This window comes from Camelus dromedarius, chromosome 9 (assembly GCF_036321535.1).
Source record: "Camelus dromedarius isolate mCamDro1 chromosome 9, mCamDro1.pat, whole genome shotgun sequence".
NCBI lineage: Eukaryota > Metazoa > Chordata > Mammalia > Artiodactyla > Camelidae > Camelus > Camelus dromedarius.
In genome coordinates this window covers 580,299-601,982 of record NC_087444.1, presented here as the reverse complement: position 1 = coordinate 601,982, position 21,684 = coordinate 580,299, and the positions used below count along the sequence as shown (strand labels likewise).

Genomic DNA, 21,684 nt, shown 5'->3' with positions numbered 1-21,684 from the left:
ATTCCCAAATCATTCAAAGTACTTCTTCAAAACTTACTCAGCCAAGGACTACGTGCTTTAAAAATTAAGATTCAAGAGGACTAGAGTATGAGCTAAACAGATAAATTTTGAGAAAGCTCCACAGGGGATTCCAATAATCACTCTCTAGTGAGAACCACATTTGGAACTAAAAATCAGAGCAAAATAAAAGTCATAACACTAGTAAAAGACTAATTTGTAAGGATACATGTACCCCCCCCCCATGTTCAGTGCAGCATTGTTTACAACAGTCGAGATATGAAAACAACCTAAGTGCCCACTGACAGATGAACAGATAAAGACGATGTGGGGGGGCTGTGTGTGTGTGTGTGTGTGAGAGAGAGAGAGACAGAGAGAGAGAGAGAGAGAGAGAGACAGAGAGAGAGACAGAGAGACAGAGAGAATTACTTAGCCATGAAGAATGGAATCTTGCCATTTGCAACAACATGGATGGATCTTGAGGGCATATGCTAAAGGAAATTAAGTCAGACAGAGAAAGATAAATACTGTATGACTTCACTTATATGTAGACTCTAAAAACAAACAAAAGAAACAAATCAAATCAAAACCAAATTAACAAAAAAGCCAAGCTCATAGATTTGACAGACTGGCAATTGCCAGACAAGGGGGTTTGGGGTTTGGAGTGTGGGGAGCAGGGATGAAACGGATAAAGGGAGTCAAAAGGTACAAACTTCTAGTTATGAAATAAAATAAGGCATGGGGATGCAATGTGCAAGATAGCAACTACAGTTAATAATAGTGTATTTCATATTTGAAAGTTGCTAAGAAAGTAAATCTTAAAATTTCTCATTAAAGAAAAATACTTACACTGATAGATACTAACTAGACATTGTGGCGATCATTTCACAGTATATACAAACATGGAATCATTATGTTGTATACCTGAAACTAATATGACAATTATATTTCTACTAAAAATAAAGTGCATCTTTAGGAAAAAAGGTCATAACATTAGTGTCAGAAATTTCTGAAGCACTTTTTGCAACACTGTACATTAAGAAAATAAACTTCTGGCAGGGGAGGGGGGTGGGAAAGGAGAGACTGGGAGTTCGAAATTTGTAGATACTGACAGGCGTAAGTAGATAAACAAGACTATACTGTACAGCACAGGGAAATATATACAAGATCTTGTGGTCGCTCACAGTGAAAAAGAATGCAACAATGAATATATGTATGTTCATGTAAAACTGAAAAATTGTGCTCTACACTGGAAATTGACACAACATTGTAAACTGACTATAACTCAGTAAAAAAAAAAAAAAAGAAAGAAACTTCTGGCCCTGTATGATTCTGCATTTTAAGGTTCTATATTTAGGCATTAAATCCAACTCTCTGGTACCTCCTACTGGAGATCATGGTCTTCTACCATTCCAAATCTTTTTGGTAAAAGTACTAGCCCTACTCACTCCAGTTTAAAATTCTGGATTCATTTTTATTCATCCCCCTCAATTTCCCACTCACTACTAAGTTCTGCTAATTTTCTCTAGAAATGTCTTAATATTTTGTAAATTACTATCATCACCTCCCAAGTTCAGGGTCTTAAAATCCTTACACCTACATTTATGAAACAGTCTTCTTGACAATTTTCCAGTTTTCAATCTAATCTACTTGTGGATGCAAATAAAACTTCCGCTGGTAATTTTATTATGTCACTCTCCTGCTCAAAAATATTTTTTTCAGCACTCAATACATATTGACTACCTCCTATATGCTCAACCCTTTTCACCAACATCAAATTCAAAGTTTCTCTAAATTCGTAGATGATAAATAGAAATTAACTGTGTGGTAACTATTCCCATAAAATGGCACAGTCTATTTAGTAATACATTTGTTTCAGTATTATTTTGTGAATATATTCCATTCTGTACAATAACTGAATTTTGCAGTTCTCTGGCAATCAGGGTATTTAATTCCACTTCTTGGGGTCCTTCACATAATGCTTTTTTAATCTCTTTGGATTGTTCCATGTTCTTTTTTGTATTATCATCCTGTCTGGCAGAGCCTTAACTCTAAAAAACTAACAAAATGACATCCAATTGTATTCTGCATATCTCTTATGATTTTATCTAGGCTTGCAGTCACAACTCTGATGTTATATCAATAAATAATCGGGCTTTTTTATGTACTCCTATTGACAGCTCTTTATCTACTAACACATTTGGACAAATTAAAGCAAGTGACCTCAAAAACAAGGTCAAAATGTATTACAAAAGAAGCAATACAGAACCAAGCCAATAATCCACTTAATCTACATTACTCAATACCAAAGCCTCAAATTCAACAAAAATAACTCTCAGCTAGTTTCTCATCAGTCATCACTCAGAATGGAGTCAGGGCTTTTCGCAATAAATTAAAGGAATCATAGATTCATCAAGAGACCAAACAACAACTGCAACAAGGAAGAATTCACTTTTTACATTGGTACTTTATATGGACAAAGAGAAAAACCGAAATGCATTCCCTTAACGTATTTAAGAGGAAATGAAAGAGGACACTCACCATTAAAGCTCTGATAAGTATTTCTGCAAGCGGAATGTGTGTAATCTATGAAGACATATTTAACAGAAAAGAATTAGTACAATATTAGCAAAAATCTGAAATTATACATCTATTCAAAAGACAAAAAAGGCAATTAAAAAATACCATTAATTCAATTATCAGCAGAAAAAGGGTATAAATAATTGTAAGTATTTCATATGGGAAAATAAAAATCCTTTTCATGATCTCCCCAAATGGCAAGTTTATCATCAAAATTACAGTAATATAAAAATTAGTTAAAACACCTGATAAATAACAGCCAAAAAAGAGGATCCATATACAAAGCAACAAAAGGAAAGACAGATTAAATTATATATTAAATAATGCAAAAAGCAGGGGCATCTGGGAATTGATTCTACATAATATATTTCTACAAAGTTAATATTTCTTTTACCACTTAATATGCTCTCTAAAAATTTCAAGATCTTATTTGAGAAATGCATATGCATATATGTGTATATGTGGGTGTGCTACATCTATCCAGGGTGTGGAACCACCAAAAATCATATTGATAATTTGTCAAAATTAATTTGGCAATTCTTAAATCCTTCACTTAATTTTACTAATAAATATTGAAAGAAAGGAATCTAATACAGCGGTCATTTGGATACAACAGAATCCCACTACACTACACAGGATTAGATTCAGATATATTGTTAGTCAAATTCCATTCCCCAAATATAGCAGTGGGGGTAAGCAGGGGGCATGAGAAAGGGAGTATTTTATCACTGACATTGTTTAGAATTTTATAACTTACACTGTTTTAGAATTGTAGGTACATGGTGATAATAAAAAGCAAATGTACTAAGTGTTACTAGTGTTTTTCAATTCTCTACAATGGATTCCTTTATGGGGGGAGGGAACCATTCCCGTCACTCCCTCCCACCACCTTGGTAGTTTCTGCTGTAACTTGGGTGTTGCTTCTGTCATCAAACTTTGGTGTGAAAACACAATGTATTTTTAAAATTCATTCTCAACTCTAGCACTTCAAATATTCATAATTTAAAGGTATCTGTAACAGAATGAGTCAAGGTCCAACTAAAATGAAGGAAAACACCAGAGTGTGCTACTGTTAACAGCTGAACTTGCTATTAAGTAACTGAAACGTATCCACAAAAGGGGTTTTTTTCCTAGACCCCTTTCATAGCCTTGGGTTTGGCAGCTTTAACTCTTTGTGGCATGAAACCAAATCAAAGATCAAAAAGATCAGTTAGACTCACAGCACATTCAAAGTTATACATTTCTGGGGGGTTGGGTTAGAGGCTTACAACCAGTTAATGAACTGGTTTTATTCAGAAATACGTGGTGACACAGGATAAAATCCAATTTAATCATTCACACTCTTTTTCGGGTCTCCGTAATGCTGTCATTATGTACACATTTTATCTTGACACCAATTCCTGTAAAAGTTGGGCAAGATACGAAGACACGGTGAAGAGCAAATTAACTTTACGTTGTGAGCGTGTGAAAATGGAGTAAAGAACGGCCGAGAGAGACGCTGAAAGGGCTTGCTAAGCCGAGGTCTGCTTACAGCAAGGCCCGCGCAGGCGGCGGCGCCCCCGTCGGACCCTGAAGCGCAGGCGACGCTCAGCCGGAACCCCGGACTCGAGTCCCACCCGCACACCGGCGGGGAGGCGCTGCGCCGCGCGGCGCAGAGGCGTCTCGGGCCGGGGCCCGGGGCCGGGCGCCGCTCGGCTCGCCGGGAACGACCTCCCTCCCGCTCCGGATGGCGCCCTGCCTGCGCTCGGCTCTCCCCGCCGCCCTGCACGCCCGCCGGGGGCCGACGACGCGACGCGGCCGCGCGCCGCCAGCCCCTGCCCGCCGCCCCCGGCGAGAAGCCGCCCGGGGCCGGGGCTCCCCGAGCGGGCGGCCCGGGCGCTGGGCCGGGGCCGAGCCGGGGCCTGAGCCCGGGACGCCGCCGCGGCGCCGCTCCCCGCAGCGCGGCCCGCGCGGAGCCCTCCCGTCGGCCGGCCGGGTCCCCGCCGCGGCCGACTCCGGGCGCCGCGCCCGCGGCCTCCGGGCCGCAGAACAAAGCCCACACGGCCATCTTGAGACGGTAAACAGACCCCGGGCCGGGCCCCCCCGCCTCCCGCCAGCCGCGGCCGCCGGCCGCAGGCCGCGCTTACCGTCCTCGAAGTCCATGGCGGAGGCTCGGGGCCCGCGGCCTCGGCGGGGCTGGGCTGAGCGGCGGCCGGCGGCGAGCGCCCGCGACCCGAGGTTCCTCACAGCCAGTCAGCGCGACCCGAGCTGCGCTACCGGCCCGGAGCCGCAGGCCGCAGCGAGGCTGGGGGCGGGGCCGGCCGGCGCTGCCTGCCGCCGCAGCGCGTCCTGCGATTGGCTGGCGCGAGGCGGTGGGCGTGCCCTCGAGTGGGGGCGGGAAGCAGGGCCGCTGTCACGCTCCAGGTGCTGTTCCGCGCGGGGCCGCCTTCTGCGCGGGGGAAGGCAGGTGGAGGGAAGGGGCCCCGGAGACCGGCCTGGGTCGCGGGGAGACGGCGGGCTGCTCTGGAAGTCTGGCTGCGGCCCCGCCATGTTTGATTCTGGCAAGAGCGAAAGGATTGGTTGGAATACCTCCTCCTGCCCAAACTAATATACCACGTGCCAACCTTTTGCTTTTTATTGGCTGAGGATGACTGGTGAGAAAGTATTAAAATATCTATGGAGTTGCTGCGGTGGGGATGCAGAAGTCCGGGACGTGTTTAGAAATTCGTGAGATTGCTAGATAGGAAACGACTGTGAGTATGATCCAATTCAGGCTGTTCACAAGTTCTGAATTTCAAGGTGCAAAATTTTAAAAGTGTTGGAAAAGTTAACAGACGGGGAAGATTTGTGGCCGGGGTCACCAAGAACTTGAAGAATGACCACGGGCAAACATTCATACATATTACTCTGTATTACGGCCACTTTGGAAATAGTGTTGGGGACTGTGGGCAGTTATTCACCCACAAGACAATGTGAGCAAAGACAGCTGTTTGGTCATTCTAACCCTGGAGCAGCTTGAACTCCAGGTTAGAAAAAACATTTTTTTTCCTGGAGCAAATGGTGTCAATAATAAGTTAATCACAGGAAAGGAAATCATGAATCAAGCCCTTTGCTCTTCTTTGTTGATGGAACCAAGTTCCAAGAAGGCAGCCTTTGGAAGTAGAACAGAAAGAGAAGACTCACAGATACACGATGTGCATTACTGTAGCCCCAAATCTGGGCAGGGCATTGCTTCTTCCTCATTGTTTTCCTTCTCCACCCTGACTGATTCACCCGCTTCTCCACACTTTTGTTTTCTTCTCTCCCCCACCCCCACCTTGTACGTGTTTTCTATTCACCTGAGCAGAACATATTGAAAACTGAACTCGTAATTTACCTCCTCAAACCTGCCCATCCTCCTTTATTCTTTCATCTCTGTTAGTGGCGTCATGAGCAACCACCTACTAATTCCAGCCAGAAGCCTGCAACTCATGCAGCCAAGACTCAGCGCTCTCCCATCCTCCCACCCTCAATCCATACTGAAGCCTTTCATCTGCTTATTACCTCCTAAAATGCCTTCAACTTGCCCTTCCTCCCCAACCCCACTGCACTACCTGAATTAGACTCATCATCTCTCTCCCAAACTATTGCCATAGCGTCCTAGACGACTTCTCTGCCTCTCCACCTTGACCTCAGGCTCTCAGGGCTGCGGTGATCTAACATGCAAATCTGAACAGATCTTGCGTCTCTATCACGGACGAGGTGAAAGCAAAGCTCCTTAACCCAGGGCCCCTCCCGCAAGCTCCGGCCGCTGCCTGACCTGCCGTCTCCCTCCTCCTTGCTCTTCTGCTGCTCTCTGCCTTCTGATTGACTGTTTCAAGCTACTCGCAGTCCCCAAAACACCCCGATGCTTCTTCACGCCACTGAACCTTTGTTTATGTTTTTCTCTCTGCTTGGAACGCCCCCTGGTTAACCCTACTCATCTTCAAAACACAGTTCAGAATTTACTTCCTCTAAGAAACGCTCCCTAGGCCAGTACTTCTCAAATATTAACGTGCATATGATTCCCCAGGGATCTCGTTAAAATTCAGATCCACATTCAGTCAGTCCGGGTTGGAGCCGGAGAGTCGGCATTTCTCACAAATCTCCAGGAGATGCTGCTTGTTTGTCAAACTATATCTGGAGTCGCAAGGCCCTGGGCCCTATTCAAAGCCCTTGCTCAGAGTTCCCTGGGCCAACCTCTGTGTAGCGCTGTCCCCTCGCACCGAGTGCCACTTGGGCTTTGCGTCTCCCCACATTAAAAGCCCTCTGAGATTAGACCCGTCAGCTTTGCGCCCTAAGTGCCGAGTGCCCGTGTCTGACGTCAAGACTGAGCTCTCCCTGACGGCTTTAACCTGTTTTCTTGTTACCGTGGGAAAGGAATGCTTTTGTAACCTAAGGTCTTCAGGTCTCGGCTTGAGGGGAAGGAAATAAACAGTGAGTCACTATACGTATTTGTGCATCAGGTATGTGACACACCCCTTTCTCTCCGAAAGAGAAAACTGCCGGGGAAGGAACTCCTGACTTCAGAAGAAACCTGGCCTCAGCACAAATGCATGGAGAGCCAGAATGCACGGGTCTCCTCTCCCCTTCCTTTCTTCTTCCCAAATGGGAAGTGTTCTCACAGAGGCAGGTGGCAATACCTGAGACACCCCGTTGTACTCGAGAGACCATCAAGTCACCCCAATTCATTTATTGAACAAATACTGGTTGAGCACCAACTGTGTACCAAACGTCATTATCTGACTTCATTGTTCTCTCTCTCCGACCCCCATCCCCGCCCCAGGGTCTGGCCAGGCTACCTGGCCTGTTCCCTCTTTGCTCCGCTCAGATTTTTACCCCGAGGGGCCAGCATTTTGTACAAAGTCTTATGCCATTTCATCTGTCGTATATTTCGCAAGAGGTAGAAGGTTAGTAAATGCTAGACCAGCACAGTCCCTTGGAAAAGAAAGGCAATAGGGTTTTTTGTTTTTTTTTTTTTTTTAAGTACAGAGGTTAAAGGATGTGGGGCTGCGGCCAAGAGGAGACTGCAGGGAGAAGGAATCGAGGGGCTACGCCCAAGACCTGGTCACGAGGGGTTGTTAGAGAGGTCCCGCCACCCCACTGCCCAGAGGCCCCAGGCCCCTCTGCTCCTCATCTCCTAACCCTCCACCTGCATACCTTCTGCTCCAGCAACCCAGGGCCGTCTGCTGCTCCCCAGGACAGTCGTGTGTTGCATGTTTCTAAGCCTTCGCTTGTCTTGTTCTCTCTGCTTCTGCTGTGCTTCCTCTCCTCCTCTGCTGCTCTTCGGAGCTCAACGCTAATTTTACCTCCTTGTACGCCCCTCCCTAACGTTTAGTCAGAATCCCCTTCCCCTGTGTTACCTAATAGCAGCTGTCACAGTGGGATTCTTGCTGTAATTAGTTAGCTACCTCTTCGTCCAGCTCCTTGTTCACACCCTTGGCGCGTGGCACCTTTTCTGTGCCCTTTGTAAGGCCTGCGTGTAGCACACTGTTACTGTGTACTGAGGGAGCGGCGCGTTAGCCAAGCTGCCACTGAATAAAGACGTCAGACAAACTGGACAACCAGAGCTTCGTGGCACAAAACACAGCATCCTACAGTCATTTCAGCAGTGACAGTGGGGTCACAAAAGGGAGTCCTGATTTCACAGTGTGAAAGTTACTCGTCCAAAACTGCACAGCAAGTAATTGTGGGTTCCATTTTTTTAAATTTTATTGAGGTATAGAATACGATACAATACAATACAATACAATACAATACAATACAATACAATACAATACAATATATATATACAATATTGTAAGGCATACAGTGTAATATAAGCTGGCTCCATATTCATGATAAATATTACACAGTCACGTTTGGGTCTAGTGGTGTGTGGAGTCAACCTTGTAGACCCAATATCCCCATCACAGTCCTCAGGTTAAGCAGGGGTGCTTTGCTAACTTACAGTTCATCTTGCATAATTATACATAATGTTTTCAAAGAAACGACATGCCAACAAAAGTGATCATGAACTCTTTAGAAATTCCTCATGCTGTTCTGTGCTTTCGGCCTTTCTCAGATTAGAAAAACTCTGTTGGTTTCATATGCATTTCCTTCACCAAAAATCAAGGTAAAATTTTAAATGCTAAAGTTCTATCAAAATGTAATAATTACCTTCCTTCTTTAGGTACATATGATATAAGGCATACATTTCTAGAAAATGAGGTTTATTCCCTTATAGGGGGTCAATTAAACCTCTGAATTATTGCCATTTATTTCATCTTATTAATGTGTTATAGTCCATCATAAATTTTAATTTCCTAAGTAAACTGAGAGCAAGCTGTCTGTGACATCCATCAACCCCGCTGATTGCCAGAATTGATTTGGTGGATCTGCCTTGCTGGAAAGGTGTCCTCTTTCTTCCTGGTTCTGCTACACGTGTCTTTGCTAGAGCCACACGCTTCACCAAAGAGGATGAATTTTCTGGAGGGAGGAGGACAAGGATCTATAAAGAGTCAGGCTCTTCTGCTGGAATATCCAAGGCTTGTTACGTAGGTTGTCCCACCTGGTTGTGTCCCTCCCACTTGACCATGTGCCACTTAAAGGTGGAGACTTTGTCTTTGTGTCCCCAGGCCCTTAGCACAATCCTTGGCATGTGGTAGACTCTAAAATGTTTGTGCAATTAATAAAAAGGAAACAGACCCACAGTCACCACTAAATACCCAGCATTCAGACAGCTTCAATTCTACATTAAGGCAAAAGAATCCCAATCTCCATAGCAGCGCTGTATACAACAGCAACGACATGCAAGCACCTAAATGTCCAATGGCAGGTGGCTGGATAGAGAAGCTGTGGTGTATTTATACAATGGAACACTACTCAGCCATAAAAATGAATAAAATAATGCCTTTGCAGCAACATGGATGGACCTGGAGTGTAAGCCAGAAAGAGAAATAAAAATACCACATGATATCACTCAAATATAGAATTGAGAAAAAAGAAAAGAAAAAAAGAGGACACTAATGAACTCATCTCCAGAACAGAAACAGACTCGCAGACATAGTAAACAATCTTATGGTTACCAGGGAAAGGGGGTGGGAGGGGATAAATTTGGGAGTTTGATATTTGCAAATGTTGACCAGTATATATAAAAATAGGTTAAAAAACAAATTTCTTCTATCTAACACAGGGAACTATATTCAATATCTTGTAATAACCTTTTATGGAAAAGAGTATGAAAATAAATGTATGTATAAAAATTATAAAATTACATTGAAACAAAACATATTAATCAAAATATAGACATACAAAACTCAAACATGCATTCAACCCCCTTCTTTAGGATCCTTACCCAACACATGTTTACAAACAGAAACAAGGCACAGTCCTGGGAGAGCCAGTAGAGGGCACCACACACCACATATACTCAAAATTCAGCTGCAGAAATTGAGCACATGGTCCAGATAGTGCTGGTCTGACGTGTTCTAAATGGGCACAGAGTAGAGAACACTCCCATAGGCCTGTGCTCTAAGTACCTGAATTTCTATTTTGATTCAATTGTGGATATAAATGTCCCCGTTTCCCTCATTTCACTAGATACCATTTTTAGAGATGACTTTTAAAGGATGAATCTAGAAAGTGCTTATTATAATGGCAGATTTGAAAAGCAATGTACAAAATTGTATATGGAATCCAACAATGTCAATAATTTTTTGAAAAGACAAAGCATGAAAATAAAATGGAAAGAAAAATCCCCAAACATGAACAGTGATTCTTTTTGTGATGACTTTTTATATGCCCGTAGACATACATATTTACTTTTCCATATTCTCCAAACTTCTTGAGCACATCTAGAGTGTAAAATATGTATTTGATACCCAACAACATGTGATATTTATTAATAATCAGTGTTTATAAAAATTTCTCCTCAGTCAAATGTTGTATTCCATTCTCTTTATAGACATAGTTACTGTTGAGGGTAGGGAAAGAAGTTGCTATGGTCCATTTAAGTCAGTGGTTCTCAAGCCTGGCTCTACTCCAGAACCATCCGGGCACTTTTAACAAGTTCCAGAATCCAGGACTCACTCTGGGGATTCTGATTAAATGATGAATCTAAAATTGTCACCAATGTTGACTTTCAAGACACATACAAGAGATGCTATTGGAATAAGTTTGCTTCTGTTTCAGTAACTTGTATTTCTTGAGAAGATGTTGAGTCTAGAAAAGAAACTTCATAGATTGAATAACCACACGCTGACCGATCGGTCCCTGGGTGTGAAATAGTGTAACAACTACACCCTGAGTCAGGGCTAAGATCTGCCTTGGTTCCAGTGTTCCCTCCAACTACCCTGCAACCCTGCTAGTGAGAATAAAGGCTTTACACGGAAACATGCTGTGTAATGCTAAATGCAGGAGACACAGAGGGTTTCCACCGACTGCCAGCACTTCTCAACCAGGGACAGTTGATACGTCTTTCAGCCAGTTTCTCTTTTATAACTGAAAACTTCCTAATCTTTAGTTCTAAACAAAAGGAGCTTTTTTTAAATGCCTTTCCTACAAATCAAAGACCTAAGAAGATTACCCCTTTACTTTCTCAGAAATGAGGTTTCTGCCTCAACAAAACACTGCATAGTAGCGTGGTTTGTGTGACTGAAGTTTAGGCTGTTGACTGATCTGCTTGGATCACTGAAGGCAGGTTCCACACAGAAAGGGTCACACTGTGGTCCAGGATGCATCCTGGCACCACCCCACACGCCCTCTTCAGCGGTAAAGCAAACGATTTGTGCACATGGTAATGAATCAAGCCGTGTAAAAGAACTTCCAGTGAAAAGCAGCAGCCTCTCCTCTTGTCCTTGCTCAGGCAGCTCCAGTCCCCGGTTTCGGAGGAAAACTCTGCTTTCATCTGGAGTGAGGTCACTGGTGTTCACTTCCACTGCACAGTGTCTCTTCTTGGATCACCAGCTTCAGTCAGGATCAGTCAACTTCACAGTATGAAGATGAGCATGTGTCTCGTGCTACGCTTCTCTTCCCAGGGTTTCACAGCAATGATAGTGCTTTATTTCCTCTACTGGAACTAAACTTTAATATTTTTAAGCAAGGGCTCAAATTTCTATTTTATGAATAGAGTATCTGCGGATTTCCTCCATAAAATGTAGGTGTCAACCCCCGTCCTGTTCCTCCGCTTCTCCTATTTCCTTTTTGCCAGCAGCACTTGCCCACGAACAAAATTGTGACTATTTACATTCTATACTTCAATCACAAAAACTCGTTCCTACCTTGTCTCTAAGTTGACTTTAGAAGTTAATAGCCTGTATACTTCTTCCCAAGGGGACAGTCTGAAAAGGTGACTTTACGTTGGAGAAATCTGGCAGACGTCACCTCAGCCAGGTTGTCAGGGCCAAGAAGAGTGGTCTGTCGTGTTCACTGCATGCACCCTTGATCCGATGTGACAAAATGGAACTCGGCTTTGTGGTCTTCTCTGCAAAACCCATAGATAGCCCCAGTCTAATCCTAAGAAAAACACCACACAAACCCCAAACGAGGGACATTGTACAAAATTCCTGACCAGCTCTCCTCAGGCCCATCGAGGGCATCACAAACAAGGGAAGTCTGAGAAACTGCCACAGCCAAGAGGAGCCTCAGGAGCAGGCTGGCTGATGCGTGCAGCATCCGGGACGGGGCCCTGGGACAGAAGACCAGGCAAAAACTCAGGGAATCCGCACAAAGCACAGACTTCAGTTAATGGTGCTGTGTCAGCGCTCGTTCACCCATCGTGACACAGGGACGATATTGCGTAGATGTTAGTAACAGGGGAACTCTGTAGCGTCGCTACAATGTCTCTGTAAATCTAAAACTGTTCTAAAAAATGAAGTTTATTAAAATACAGTAAACACTGGGAAGCAAGCCAATATACCACGTTTATTTTGTTACGATCCATATAAACATTGTTCCGTGTTCATGTGCGAGGGTGACATTTTCCACGGGCCCAGTGTCACGACCCCCGGGTCTCTCAAACGGGGCCATTTCTAGCATCAAGGGCAGACGGATTGTCTTTCCTTCCACTCCATTCCCTGCTCGCATTCATGCCTGGTTGAAGCCTGCTTCACATGTCGTCTGTGACGTTGCTGTTCTGAATTTGTTTTCTTCTCAAGTTCCTCACCATCCTTTTGTCTTGCGTATTCTAGCCTGTGACATGTTCTGCCCAGTTCAACCAGTAATCCTCCCCTTTTACCTTTTATCTTTTAGAAATTTGCTGAAATCTCCAGTCTGTGGGCTTCTGCCCTTTCCAGTCACATACTTTTGGGGGTCACTTGCTTACTTTTATTTTGGGGGGGTTATGCAGGGAGGTAGGCGCATAGAGGCTCACTCTCCTGTCTTGAAGGAGAAGCTTACTTCCCCTTTCACACAGTTCGTCAGTCCTTAGCAAGGGCGCACGAGCTGCGGTCTGGCCCAAAGAAACGAACACAGACGGAGTGCTCCGGCCAACATGTCGTCCTGAAGGAGAAACAAGCGGCCTTCTTGCCACCAGGTATTTCTACGCATACATTACTCTGACCAATCCAGTCGTCTATGCTTGTCTTTAAAGAAATACACGATTGTAGGAAGACAAGTTGTTTTAAAAGAAAGGTGCCCGGACCCTCTCTAGCAGACCCTACAAGGAGCGCCTGCTGCCCTGCATAGTCAACGCGGCAGGCGGAGCTAAAGGAATCCCAGAAGAGAGGCACAGTTGTCAGGTCTCGGAAGGCCCTGGAATTCATCTCGCTCTAATCGAAAGAGGACAAGAAGGCCTCCTGAAGTTCAGATACTCACCCAAGGTCGTTCAGCTAGTAAGTAGAGGGAGTGAGACTGGAAGATGGGTAAGCCTGACCCAAGGAGCATCCTGACACGCCCCTACCCTGCATCTTGAATAGCTGTTTTCCAGCTGCTTCTCTGCAATCTCCTCCCCTCCAACCACATCCTTTTCAGGAACAATGAAAAGAGGTGCAGAGAGAAGGGCAGGTGGAGCAGGAAGGGAGAATTCCAGCTGGGAGGGGCCTGTCCCAGCCCCCCCCTCCCCACCCCCCTGAAATCTGCTCGCCCTGGCTAGGATCTAGGAACAAAACTTACTAACTCTGGGGATCTATCCTGCCGCTCCACTCCCCTCGTTGCTCCAAAACTGCCAGCAAGAGGGAGGCTACAGTGGGCCTGGCTCCAGCTGCTTTAACACAGCGTGTGCCCCAGCCCTGGGAATTAACGACCGCTCTCCCAAGAGGTCGTAGTACACCATTCTCCCCAGAGTTTTCTCATCACCTAAATGTTCCTCCAACATGAATTACTAAGGTGGAAGAAAGGTCATAATTTTATGTTGAGTTTAGCAATTAATATGAAGCAAAAGGAATTTTTTCATACTCTTTAATTTCTTTTCTTCATTTTTCTTTTTGCTTCAGGAAACTGGAGAGGAGAAAGAAAACCATTCATAGTAAACCTCACTGCTTATTTAATTTTTAAGCACAGAGTAATGGAGAGAGGTCCCACTCCAAGTCCTGTAACCGTCGTTCGTAACTCTACTCGGATGCTTTCCCCAGGCGACTGCGAGCTCGCCGCTGGGAGGTGGAACTGGGGAGCCTAACAACAGAGCCACACCAGCCATCGAGAACCACGGCACCAAAGCGCTCGCACCGTCCCTCTGAGTCCCACGCTGAAAAGGGCGCCACCCCTTGCAGGAGCCAGCCCTGGGATGCAGCCAGCTCGCACCTCTGCCAGCCTCCTCTGCCGAGTTGCATGAATTCATCTGAAAATGAAGCGCAGCTGTGACTCAGCAGAGTCCCTCGTTTATGAGGGACGGCCCTTGTCTCCCTTAGCAACTTCTCTCCTCTCAGATTCTTGTCTTTTGAGCTGTACCTTGCCAGAGACTTAAAAGGTTCAACACTAGAATCTTTTAATTTTTCACTCAAGAATATTGACAAATATGAGTTTAAAAAATTAAGTTTCTACACTGAAAAATATTTTTGAGGCTGAAATGAAATATTTGAAAATCTCAAAATAGTTTATCTTCAAAATCAATGAATGCCTAAGTAACAATTATGAGATAGTCATACAAAAGCTATTTAAAAATAAAGACTGTATGGTTAAGATGCAACAGCTGGTTCTTACAGACCTAAGCACAGAACATGTTAAATATTGCTGTTAAAAATATTGGGGGACATGGGAAATCAGAACACAGATTGGGTAGTAAATAACCTTAGGGTCAACAGTTTAGTTGCACTGCCAAGTTAATTTTGCCAGTGACGTGTGATACATCTCTCTTAATGCCCCAGAGGATACTCCCAGAATGCGAGGAGTGCGGGTGCTGGCGGTACCATCCAGTCGGGATCTGAGCTCAGCAGTGAGCTGAATGGGCTTGAGCCGTTCCTTTACCTATAAAGCGGGGTTAGCAATGGCGACCAATTCCTAGGGTCATTGTTGTGAGGATTAAATGAAATAAGCCAGTTAGCATAGTGCCTGACATAGTAAGCACTCAATGTATGTTTTCATTATTACTCTTAACAGACTTTTGTCGGTTATTCATTTAGGGAAAAAACTAATTCTGATATAAATGGCTATCAGAGATCTGATGCATTCCTTTTTCCCTACATTTCCATATTAAGTCACTTAAAAAAAAAGTTTAGGACGGCATCTAAATTTCAGAGTCACTGCATGAAGATACATAAATACAGCAAATTCTATTACCACGGCAATAAGAAAAAGTGATGTTTTGATTAGATGAATATTCTAATTAATACACAGTTGACAATTTCCAAGGAACTGAGATATTATATGCAGGCAATACAAAAACTACACTGCTATCTAATTTGTCCCTTTTGATATTTCAAAAAAAAAAAACTTCATGGACTTTATTTAAAGTTAAAAACTTTTGCTCTTTGGAAAACACCATTAAGAAAATAAAAAGACAACCCACAGATTGGGAGACAATATTTACAAAGCACACATCTGACAAAGGACTTGTATCTAGAATATGTAAGTAACTCTTACAATGCAGTAATAAGAAGAGAACCTAATTTTCTTAAATGAGCAACGTATTTCAACAGATGTATCATAAAGTAAGACCTGCAAATGGCCAAAAGCTCATGAGAAGGTGCTCAACACCATTAGTCACCAGGAAAATGCAAATCAAAGCCATAATCATATACTATTATGCCTCCGGTAGAACGGCTAAAATTAGCAGGACTAACAAGTCATGTATGGGCGAAAATATAGAGTAGCTGGAATGCTGCCACACTGCTGGTAGGAACGTTAAAATGGTCCAACCACTTTGGGAAAGTTTGCAGTTCTTTTAAAGTTCATATCCAGAAAAGTGAAAACATGTCTACACTAGGACTTCTACACAAATGCAAATAGCATCTTTATTCATAATATCCAAAAACTGGAGGCACTTTTTCATCAACAAGTGAGTAGATAAGCAGACTGCGGTACAGCTGTGCAATGAAACACTATGCAGCAATCCAAAGAAAGGAACGTGTGACGCAGGCAACTGTGCGGATGAATCTCAAAAACACCATGCTAAGTGAGAGAAGCCAGGCTCCAGAAGTACGTAATTCCACCCAGATAAAATGATAGAAAGTGTGAACTAACCCATAGGAACAGAAAGAGCAACAGTTGCGCGGAGCCAGGGGGCTGGGTGGAGCAGGAGGAAGGTTTTTAAGGCCACGAAAATCTTCCACAGCTTGATCGTGGTATCAGGTACACGGGTGGATACTTTTGTCAAAGTTCAAGGAATTATACACTTTCAATGAGTTCAGTTTATTGTGTATAAAACATATTTCAGTAAAGTTAATTTTAAAAATAAGCAATAATACAGTTTATCTTTAAAAATAATCAGAGAGCTGTTAAGATGTTGTTGCAGAATTAATTATAATTGCAAAGAATAGAAAGTAACTAAATATTCATTGACAGATACTTAGTAAAAATTAGTTATAATGAAACGATACCATAGAACACTGTGTAGCCATTTAAAAAGTTGAGGCAGTTCTATTTTTGATGTGAATGTTTATGACACAAAAAGTGAAAAGGTAGTTTTGCACAGTATGATCTGCTTTACATAAAAAACGTCTATGTACAGGTGTATATTTAATGCATGAACGTTCCCCAGGAATCTACGCTGGGCTATTGAGTGTTTAACAAGGGGGTCAACTACGGGGTGAGACTTTTACAAAGGGATTTTCCTCTTTCTCATTTTTCAGTGTTGAATCTTTTTAGTAAGCTAGTTTTACACGCACTATCAGCAGAAACAACAGTGATATCCCATTGGGAAAAGCAAAAGGCACTGGGCAATGGACTGGAACCTTCCAGGCATCATTACGAACACCAATCATTTTGTCCTTTCCAAGCGGGGAAATGCTGACTAACAGGGATTCTAGTTAACTGGACATGGAGAAGCATGGGCTTAGTGTGTGTCGGGAAGGAAAACATTCTGCTCAGTTCTTCCCCCAACAGGCTAAAGCAAGCATGTCATTGAATCTGTGGAAGGGAAAACGTGATGACCAAACTTGGCAAGGTAGAAGGTTTCCATTCCCTATCTTTCCAAAAGAATCTGTCAACATCTTTTAGTGTGGCAACAAACTCTGGGGGCATCCGCCCCTGGTCCTTCAGGATGACTCGCTCTGAGATGAAAACTGATAAAGATCAGAGAACCCAGCACGGCTTTCTGTACATAGCCTTGGAATCTTCTTGAGGAAATAAACATTTTGACAACCTTAAATGCTCAGACAAAACACCCAAGATTCCCCTTACATAACAGACAATGTCAGGGCAATCCCGAAAAACCCAGCTCAGCGTACCCTTGTTCTCAGAAGAGACTTGCACAATCCTGCCGTCTCCTGTGTCTTCTCAACTCTGCAATTAAATATTCTCTGACTGCTCCCCATAGCTCCCCAAGTCCAGATGCTATAATTATCAGGACAGTTTCTCCAGTGTCCTAATGAGCAGAGAACGAAAAGCCCTGGGTGAAGAAAGCCGGGACCCCAGGACTTGGATCCGGCAGTTGTATCTGCCACCGCCAGCGAGGGAACTAGCCAAATCGCCCTTCACTTCCCCGTCTCCCCCTGCTTGCCCTTCCTGGATTCTTCTCAAAAGAGCATATCAAACCTGCTTCTACTTTCCCTGCTCCCCTCTGTAATCCTTCCACCCTACGGGGCTCTGCACCTTCTGCAGAATTCAGCAGACTGTCTCTGCCTGATCGAGATTTTCCACGTTGCAGTGTGCTTTGGAAAATTTGTCTTTGTGAATACTGTATGAATTTTATTTTCAGTATGTGTTAGGACATTTTTACTTGACCACTTAAATGTGACCAACCTTAGCCTACTCACACAGGGCCCTGATGTCTGGTCTGGGACAGAAGGCCTGCGAAAGAGGTGTCCCTTGCCTCCTGTGTTTTAAGGACTCGTGTGCTGAGCACAACAGCAAACCACTGCCCTTGGTCCAGTGCCCGCCCGAAGCCACCCACCTCTGCACTAAGTCTGGGAGCTCCCAGGGTGCCCAGACGCAGCTCTGCCCAAGGTGGGGACCACATTTCACACAAAGGGCCTGATACTTACCAGCAGCTACAGAATGTTTAGCTGTGAGTCGAAATTCCCCAGAGTTCGGTTCTGTGGGCCGAACCACCCAGCCCTTCTGGGGAACTCACACCCAGTATCTCATTACTTCTGCCCACTCACTGCCACCTCACTTATCAACTCTGAGTTTTAAAAATTTCCTGTCTACTTTTCTCTCTTTGTCTTAAAAGGAACATGGAGAGATTAGTGGTGAAAAGGAGGCCACCCGCAGAGGGGAGGAGGGGCACCGAGCAAGTAGGAGGGGAGGGTTCGCCTGCTCCCTGTCACTCATGTTGCACACAGACACAGACACACGCACGCACCCAGAGCCTTGTGGGGCCCGGGCGACAGGACTCCTGGCCGGCTACCCCGGACACCGCTTCACTCCGGGGAGCAAGAGATTCTGGCCCCTGGCACTTCCCACCTGTTCCGTGTTCCCTGTCACTCTTCTCTTTTAGATCAATGGCTAGCCTTCCCGAGAAGCTAAATGGGTCAAAATGGCTTGAGTTTGTTCCTTTCTGATAATAATACCATTAGTCTGATGTGTTTACAAAGCCCTTTCACCTACACATTTTCCTGTTGAAGCCTCACCACGACCCTGGGAAACAGGTTTATTATTATCCTCTACTTACGGATGAGGAAATCTGAGTGTTGCTGGTCAAGCAAATTACCATGTGGTGACATTGAACTCGGTCTGAATGCAAGTCCCAGGACTGTGTTGCCTAACACCTGCTGCCAGTGTGAACTGCCCCGTCCACAGACCCCTGGGTCAGGACAGTCACGTCAGGCTGGTGTCTGAGCATCAGTGACCACTGAATGGACTGAGGCGGCACCTGGCCTGTGGCAGCCTGTCCGTGAGCTGCCTAACGGCTCATGACAATGCCTTTGGCAAAGAACACTGCCAAAGGGGTGATGTCAGTGCACAAAGTCATTTGGACTAGCTCTTTCTGGTGTTTGGATTGAGGAAATGGCTTGTTGATAAGGAGAGGAAAATAGAGCAGCCACATCTGGGAAGAGAGGCAGAGGGAGATCACGGAGGGAGACGGCACCGACCACGAGAGACAAGAGGAACGGCCAGTTCCCGCAGCAGACTCGACCCCCGACCGGCTTTCTGGTTCCAGTTTTACATACGTGATAAATCCTCTTTTTCCAAGTTGGCCTCCATGTTTCTCTGCTCCTTGAAACCAAGGAAGCCTTTCTGCTTTGCACCCTGCTCTGATTGCGGTGGACTTACCCCAAAGTAGTGACCCCGTCAGGTGCTCAAAAGGAGGAGAGGCGGGGCAAGCAGGTGTCTCAAATCCCACGTGGGAGGTGGCTGGTCTTACCTCCAGATTCTCTGCTGCTCGCCTCGCCCCTCTGTCAAGCCCAGGGTCCGGCCAAGCCAACCGAGTCAGTCCACTGCCTTCTCTCCGGCTCAGCTGGCGAGGCAGACAGCATACACAACACCCCTGAACCCAGAAGAGTCTGGTTCCTTGAAGATCAGCTTTACAAGGGCCACCATTTCTGAATCAGAGAAAGCACTCTGCGATACGGTCAATGCGCAGCTTTGACTTACAAACCCCGGATTGTGTTCCGGGGGCAACGAAAGGGGCAGGTTCTTTCCAGTAAGAAAATACTTTGAAATCACACTGCAGAGGACGTATGATCGCCTCAGGACGTCTGCCTCGTAAACATGTCCCTGTGACTAGACGATGTGACATGCGGGCAAAGGGAGGAATCCTCGATCTTAAAGAAAGACTTCCCTCAGGAGGAAGCGCCTCCCCGTGCAGACCTCGCGGAAGGCGCTGCTGAAGGCACGCCACTGAGACCGGGTTCGTGCCCTTGTCTTTTTTGCTCTTCGTGTTTTCTTTTTCTATTTTTCCTTCAGCCACGCTTTTAAAAAAGTTAATCCACGTCATTTTTATTGTGTTCAGACTTTGGGGTGGAGCCACTCCCTGAATACTTCTCACCTGTTTTAACGTGGAGTCTAGGCTGCCGGACCCCCAGGTGTTCAAATCAAGGCGTTTCAAAAGGCAGCTGGCCCTGCCGTGCTGAGCACCAAAAGTTAAACAAATGTGATTCAGCTTGAATTACAGCTTAAGTGCATCGCACGGATGTTGGTAGCAGATAAAGGCAGCAGGAGGAAAAACACCTGAAACACTTCAGAGTGAGACGCTCAGCAGCCTCTCAGAACAGTCACGTCGGCAGAAGCAGCGCCTTCGTGGCAGCTTGACGTGGACCGTAGAGGGCCAGGCCCTTTCTTCTGGATTCCACATCCCGGGCAAGCGGCTTTCCTCCCCAAGCTCACCAGGTGGCTGCTGGGCTTCCGGTGCATTCCTCGCCATCCAAGGCAAGAAGGAAGAAAGGGGCCGATCTGTCCCTTTAAAGATGTTCTTCCGGAAAGCCTGCCCAGTATCGTCCGCTTATTGGCCAGAACGGGGCCACATGCCCAACCATTCCAGCAAGGGGGTCTGGGTAAACACGGTTTTGTTTCCTGCCTTTTTTATGACAGCTATAAGGAAAAAGGCTTTTGCTAATCCAACCCCCAGCGATGCCACAGACAGAACAGCAGGGGAAGGGAAGTGCCCCGACGTCACCCACTGAGATGGGAAGCTCCCAGCTCGTCCCCTCCGAGGTCAGTGTCCCGTTCGAGGCAGGGCAGCGTGGAGAAGGCTCTTCGCTTAGTGCCCGGCCTTCGATCTGAACACCGTGTTTATGCCCAGACAGAGAATATGCCTTCAGACAAAGACTCTCCGGGGCAGAAGGCACTACCTGAGCTGGAGATGGGCTGACTGGGGACGGCTTTGCACACCTCTGCCCGGCTGAATGCTGCCTGATTCTTTAAGCCTCAGTAAGGACAGCCGTTCCCCACAGGCCTGCCCTGGTTTCTTATACTGGATCAAATGCCTTTGCTAAATGCTTCCAGGTAGCCTTGAAGTTCTCTCTCACAAGATCCCTTTCTCTCATTTGTCAGCCTTGCTTGGTGTCTGCTTTTCCCACTGGACATGGGAGTTCGAAGAGGACGAAGTCCGTGTCTGCCGTGTTCACCGCTGTTTCCCGAGCACCCAGCACTTCGGCAAAGAACAGGTGCTCAGCGAGTCTTTACTGCATGGAACTAAGCTGAAAGGCTCTCCTGCTAAGATGCCGTGCTCCTTCATACGCTGTCACAGTTATAATTATACAGGTTTTGTGTGATTGTTTGTATAAAGTTTGTTTTTCCCACTTACCTGTCGGCCCTGTGAGAGCAGGGGTAAGTCAGTGTGAGTCGCTGACACAGCCCCGCACCCTCGGAGTTGCCGGGTGTGCGGGTGCGGGCTTGTCCACAGGCACTTGTGGAATGAGTGATTAGTGAAGACGCGTAACCTCTCTGGCCCCCGGCGTCCTGGTCGGCGACGATAACCCCCGTACGTTACCGTGGTGATTAAACGCCTGGCACGTGGGGGACTCGAAGACAACCGTTCCTTTCCTCCCCGCCGCCAGCCCACAGACTGGGTCTCTGGGGTTTGCTCTCAGGACAAAAAAGGAGCGCAGGGAATTCTAGGAGTTCATCTGGGATTTGGGCCCCAGAACTGTAATC

At 45.5% G+C, this 21,684-nt stretch overlaps 1 protein-coding gene across 3 annotated transcripts in view; it reads right to left on the bottom strand.

The window, feature by feature from the left end:
• The window catches only part of ZNF326 (zinc finger protein 326), a 36,403-nt gene extending 31,292 nt beyond the window's left edge, over positions 1–5,111 (bottom strand). The window contains exons 1-2 of one of the 3 annotated variants that reach the window (XM_031457552.2): positions 4,704–5,111; positions 2,539–2,583 (exon numbers count right to left, since the gene is read on the bottom strand). In XM_031457552.2, the coding sequence (XP_031313412.2) occupies positions 2,539–2,583; positions 4,704–4,719 (61 nt within the window). In that variant the 5' untranslated portion in view covers positions 4,720–5,111. The remainder of the gene's footprint in view (positions 1–2,538; positions 2,584–4,703) is intronic. The other 2 variants (XM_064488685.1, XM_064488686.1) reach the window with 2 other exon arrangements.
• Between the last annotated feature and the right edge of the window lie 16,573 nt (positions 5,112–21,684).